General features: G+C 42.6%; 2 protein-coding genes across 6 annotated transcripts in view; one reads left to right on the forward strand and one right to left on the reverse strand.

Annotated features, from left to right (window-relative positions):
- Nucleotides 1-6,000, forward strand: part of LOC121921898 (zinc finger protein 397-like) — a 942,727-nt gene that overhangs the window by 458,025 nt on the left and 478,702 nt on the right. The gene's annotated exons all lie outside the window — the stretch shown is intronic.
- LOC121921800 (zinc finger protein 665-like) overlaps nucleotides 1-6,000 on the reverse strand; it is a 52,528-nt gene that overhangs the window by 34,950 nt on the left and 11,578 nt on the right. For all 4 annotated transcript variants that reach the window (XM_042450349.1, XM_042450350.1, XM_042450351.1 and 1 more), the window contains exons 2-3: nucleotides 3,860-4,832; nucleotides 1,669-1,789 (exon numbers count right to left, since the gene is read on the reverse strand). In XM_042450349.1, the coding sequence (XP_042306283.1) occupies nucleotides 1,669-1,789; nucleotides 3,860-4,573 (835 nt within the window). In that variant the 5' untranslated portion in view covers nucleotides 4,574-4,832. The remainder of the gene's footprint in view (nucleotides 1-1,668; nucleotides 1,790-3,859; nucleotides 4,833-6,000) is intronic.

The raw sequence follows: 6,000 nt of genomic DNA on the forward strand, positions 1-6,000 counted from the left end.
CTCAATCAGGTGAAATTTCCTATAAGAATACCTGGAAACTTAAGGAGTTCCTAAAGATAAAGCAAATCCAAGCTCTCCAAACCCCAGAAATTAGAAGTAACAGTTACAAATAATGAATTACTTGTAATGCATTTATTTATCCATAATCAAAGCATAACATTATTACATTATGATTGTAACCTGATGACAAATTTGTCATTTCACTGTACTTTTAAAGTTAAAAATCAGTTAAATATACAAAGGTGAAGAAGGAATATTCCATGGCTCAAGTGCTGGATTATGTTATCCCTTCAAATGTGGGTTTTGCAAAAATAACTAAAAAGCAATTATTTTAGTTACAGTCAGCCCTCCATATCCACAGATTCAATCTTCGAAGGCTTGAATTTAAAAAAAGCCCAAAAGGAAACTTTGATTTTGCAATTTTATACACCATTTCACTATGCCATTTTATTTAATGGGACTTGAAAATCCACAGATTTTGGTATCCACAAGAGTCCTGGAACTAAGCGAAGAGGATACCAAAGGACCCACTGAATTTCAAGAAATGACTTTTTTTTTTTAAAGCATTACTTGTAGCGGTAGATAAATATTGCCACTTGGAGCTGTAAATGCAACAAATTATTTTTAAAACTATATTTCCAAGCTCTGAAAAATCTGAGGTATCTTGGTCTTCTCTGCCATCAGGTCGCCCTGAGAGTGTGTATGTGCTTTCAAGTCGCCTGTCAGCTTATGGTGACCCCATGAATTTCATAAGGTTTTCTTAGGCAAAGAATACTTAAGAGGTGTTTTGCCAGTTTCTTCCTCTGAAATTTCCTACAACACCTGGTATTCTTTGGCGGTCTTCCATCCAAGTACTTACCAGGTCTGACCTTCCTTAGTTTCTAAGATCAGACAGGATCTAGTGCCTTTCTGGTATTTAAGCCCTAATCAAATCATCCTAATCATCCTAAAATTGCAAAAAATAAAAAATAAAAAATAAAAAAATAAAAAAAATTGCAATGTTTAAAGTGTATCTATACTATGCAGTTACAGCAGTTTGATCCCACTTTAACTGACAGTACTCTATCCTGGGATTTGTAGTTTGATGAGATATTTAAAATTCTATTAGGGAGCTCTAGCCTATCACCTCCCAAATACTGTTCCCAAGATATCCTGAGTCAGTCCATCTTCTCAAAATAACTTGGGAATTCTAGTTCAGGGTGGGGAATCACAGCTCTGCAACATCTAAGGAACTCAAAACTACAGTTGTCCCTCCATATTCGCTAGGGTTAGGGGAACAAGACCCCCGTGAATATGGAAAAACCGCAAATAACAAAAACACTGTTTTTACCTGAGAGGACACCTCTCTAGGAATTTCTAGATCCTCCAGTGCAACTCTATGGTCAATGTCCAACATACACTGACCATAGAATGGCACTGGAGTAGCTACAAATGGTCTTTCAGTGCAACTTTTAGTTAAAGTTGACCACAGCGTTGCACTGGAGGACCTAGATAGTCCTAGAGAGAACATATTAATGAAATCCATGAATAATCAAAGCCGCAAATATGGAGGGATGACTGTACATCTTCCCATGATTCTGATTTTGATTCCCATGGCAGTTAAAATGGCACCAAAGTGCTCTGATTCTGTACTGTACATTGACTTTTACACACCCAGGGAAGCCTTACCTAGCAGAGTGATCTCAGCATCATCAGCCTGCTTGGCTTCTTTACAGACCTGTCCCTCAGCAGCATCCGATTGCACCTCTTCCACTTCCAGGGAATCAACACACACATCCTGCAACGGTTTCTGAAAACAGAGGAGGAGGTTTCAGAAACAGAGAGATGAGTCAGAAAAGCAATTGGTACAGGCAAGATTCACTCCTGGTGTCCTGAAATTTGGTTTTCTTCTGAAGACTATTCAGTAGTTTTGGGTAAATAAACCGCTCAGTATTACGCCAGTTCTCATTATGTTGTTGGGAGGCCAAGTAAGCTTTACCACTGTGAATACTAAATATGGTTGTCACTTCTTCTCCCTATGATTGTCTTTGGAACTTTAAAGTCCAAGCTGAGAGGCAGCTTTCATACAAGTGTAGCACACCCTTCATTACTACATCTGTATCAGTGCTAAGAAAAGTTACAATTGTGGGTTTTTTATCCCATGATGCAGCTGCTCAAGACACAGAAGCCCTTCAAGAAGAAAGGGCAAATGGCAATTTACCTCACAGAGTTATCATAAAGCTGGTTTGTTGTTGTGTGCTCTCAAGTCATTCCCAACCTAAAGTTTTCTGGGGCTGAGAGTGTGTGATGTGCCCAAGGTCATCCAGTGGGTTTCCATGGCCAAGTGGGGATTCGAACCTTAGTCTCCAAAGTCATAGTCCAAAGCTCAAATTACTACACCACACCTGGTCTCAGTTGATAGCTGGTTGGACAGTCCTATACTTAAGCTCTGTGGGACTTACTCTAGATTGGGCCATCACTCACTAGATATGCAGAAAGATTTTAGTTGCAAGTCAAACACGTACAAAAAATATTACCACAAACACATGAAGAGTACAACAAGGATGTACAGTATGTGATGCTGAAAGTGTGAGCTGGGGAAAACTGGGCAAGAATCTGGCCTACTTCAGCTTCATGTACATGAAGCCCATGGACCAAACATAGGACTCTAGGCCGAATTCTGCAGGTCTTGAAAAAAGGCTGCCTTCTGCTAATTTCCCCCCCATTAAAAAAGGATATTTATGTTTCTGTAAGCCTCCAGGAAGCATGCTTCTCCTTTAGAATGAAGTGTACTTCACATCATTTGACTCAATATAAGGATTTTAGGCAATCAGAAGTGGTCTTTTGGTTACTTCTGATTTGGCAGTTCATAGTCTGTAGTGGGTCTGAGGAAGGGAAACATGTTCACCCCCATTGCATTAAGATTTGTGGGTAGGGGTGTGGTGCCAGGTTTCCAAATAAATCAAATTCTCCTCACCCTATGAGGGAAGGATAGGAAAAAGTGCAAGAACTTTCCAGAGACCTTTTTTCAATGCAGATACACTGAAATAAACCACTCATATTCAGGCCTAGCAGACAACTCCAAACCTGACTCGCAAGTGCAGGGGTGGGCAAATGCATTAGGCCAGGGGCCAATTGTGCTCCTCGGAGACCTCCGCATGGGTCACACCAGCCCACATGCAGCAGGATCCAATACCTTCATTTTTCAAATACTCCTACAATCCCTCTCAAAATGGCAATGGAAAGTGATGCCTGTCATCAATTTGAGAAGAAGGTCAGAGGAAAAAAGAGTACTGTAGTACTGGATTCTGGTGTGTTTGTGAAGGTGTGGTGAGCATGTTTTCACATGAAAGGAGGCTTTCCATGTGAACTCCCCCCAAATTGCACATTTTTTTAAAAAAATTGGGGGATTGGGGTGCTTTGGCAACTGGTGGGGGGCTTCAGAGGTCACAAACATGGAATCCAGGGGCTACTCACAGCCCAAATGTAAACTCTGACCACCCCTGGCTTTAATAGGGCAACAAAGAGAAAGTTTCAGGAGAGTGGATGCATATTTTCCCTGACCCCCATCCTGAAAAGAGTGCTGAAACTACTATTCTCCATTCACTTAAGCTCTGAACATCTTTCTTGGGAGAGGAGTAAACAATTATGCCCTCCCCAAAACATCTTTAGATTTCAGCTCCCACCATCCTTTGTCATTGGCTATGACAGCTATGGCTGATGGAAGTTGCAGACCAAAAACATCTGCAGCTGCCCACCATAAGGTGTAGAGATTCACTATGGCATTTTGTTGCAGGTCCCTTGTTGTTTTTAAAGCAACCAACAGAATTCTAGCAAGCTGGTGACAGCCTATGGCCTTCAATAACCCCTGGTACGTCACCTGCCACTTTGCTGACACAGCTTCTTGCTGGGTCATCAAGAAGTCCTCTACCAGAGCCACAGCCTGGGAGCAGCTGTCTGGTCCTCTGGCTCGGATCCAGTTTTGCAGATCCGGTGGTAGGCTGACCAGGAACTGCTCCAGAATTAGCAGCTCCAGGATCTGTTCCTTGCTGTGTCTGTCTGGCTTCAGCCATTGATGACAAAGCTCCTGGAGCTGGCAGTGAATCCTTCGGGGGTCTTCAACCTCCTGGCAGCAGAACTGTCTGAAGTGCTGGCGCTGCACTTCCACTCTCAGGGCGTCCGCCCGCAAAATGGCTGCCTTCACTTTCCCATAATCCTCCTGATCAGTGGATTCCATGTTCTGAAAGGCCTGTTCTGCTTCGCCACTCAGTGCTGGCAGGAGCCGGATCACCCACTCTCCTCGAGGCCATCGGCAAGCTTCTGCCACTTGTTCAAAGGAGGCCAGGAAGGCCTTGGTATCATCCCATGGTGTTGTCTCTGACAACTGAAGGTTTCCACATGCTGAATAAGGAGACTGGAGGGTCTTCAGGAATTCCTGCCATTGGGCTTCCCAACGCTGTTGCATCCTTTTACCCGAAACATCTTTGCGTTGTTCTGACAGTTCCCATTTTGGCCTCTCTGTCATATATTCAGACTGATTTGCATTACTGGCTTTTCCTTCTCTTTGTGGTCTTGCTGAGTTTTGCTCCTTCATCCCCTTTCTCACCTCACGCCAAACTTTAGTTCTAAAATAAGAGTCAGTAGAATTTATTCCAGGCAAATGCCTTGGTTTTTAACCTCCTATCCCCTCTCTTCTCCCTTGCTTTTAATGTACAGAAGAAAAGTACTGATGTTCTTATCGCACTTTAATGGAATTGCTCAAGAGAGATCTGCAGCGTGACGAAAGAGATATGACTACCAAAGGGCTCCAGAAGTGTGTAGACATATTCTTGAACCAAAGGGAGAACGTCTTCCTGAATGGAAGAGAGAGAGAGAGAAACAGAATTTTAGCAGGACAAAAGAAAATATAGGATGAAAATTCAGTATGGTCGGAACCCCTCCAAAATAAATCCTTTTGCATTCCCAGGAGTCAAAGCCCAGTGCCACTACAAAAACCTGATCTTTAGAGTTGAAGTCCAGCGCTACTACAAAAACCTGGCTCTCTGGCAAAATTATACTGACATATATATAACTTTGAAGAATAATTGCATATTGTTTGGAAAGGGACCCTTCTTGGCCTTGAACTGACTACTGGCTTGTGAAATCAGGCTGAGGACCATACCGGAAGGATGCCCAAGATGGTTAAGAATCTAAAAAGCAAGCCTTAGGAGGGACGCGGCTTTAGATAAGGATAGTTTAGCCTGGAGAAGAGAAGACTATGAGATGATGTGATAGCCCTTTTAAAAAATCTGAGGGGCTATCACATGGAAGACAGAATTAGTATGTATTCTCTTGCCCTGGAGGAATATTTCCAATTTAAAGAAAAGGAGACGCCCCCTAAACTTTAGGAAGACCCTTTTTAACTGTAAAAGCTTGCTTGATAGCAAAAGAGACTCCCTCATAAGTGGCAGACTGTCCTTCTTTGGATGTTTTTAAGCAGCAACTGGAAGGCTACCAGTCAGGGGGGCTTTAGCTGTCAATTTCGACACAGGCAGGGTGGGGGCTGGAGTCCCAATGCTATTATTCCATAACTCTTGACGTAAGCAGCGCAGTGAAGAATCCTGCAGTGTAGTTTCTCCTGTTATTCTAATGTAGGGATAAAAGTTCAAATATTAAAAGTTGGGAAGTGGTGGTGGTGGGGGATTGAAGGCAAAGTAACTTAGGTCAAGTTAGCCTGTTTACAACATTAGCATCTTGCCACATGATGTTCTACTCCTAACAACTACAGTGGTCCCTCCACATTCGCTGAGGTTAGGGTTGGCGAACCCCTGTCAATGTGGAAAACGCAAATAAAGAAAACACTATTCTTTTTTAGCTGAGAGAACATCTCTCTTAGAATCTCCAGGTCTTTCAGTGCAACTCTATGGTCAACATCTGCCAGAGGCTGATCACAGAATCATGCTGAAGAACCTACAAATGCCTAGAGAAGTGTTCTCTCTAGGAATTTCTAGGTTCTCCAGCACAAATCTATGGTCAACTTCT

This window comes from Sceloporus undulatus, chromosome 2 (assembly GCF_019175285.1).
Source record: "Sceloporus undulatus isolate JIND9_A2432 ecotype Alabama chromosome 2, SceUnd_v1.1, whole genome shotgun sequence".
Classification (NCBI taxonomy): Eukaryota; Metazoa; Chordata; class Lepidosauria; order Squamata; family Phrynosomatidae; genus Sceloporus; species Sceloporus undulatus.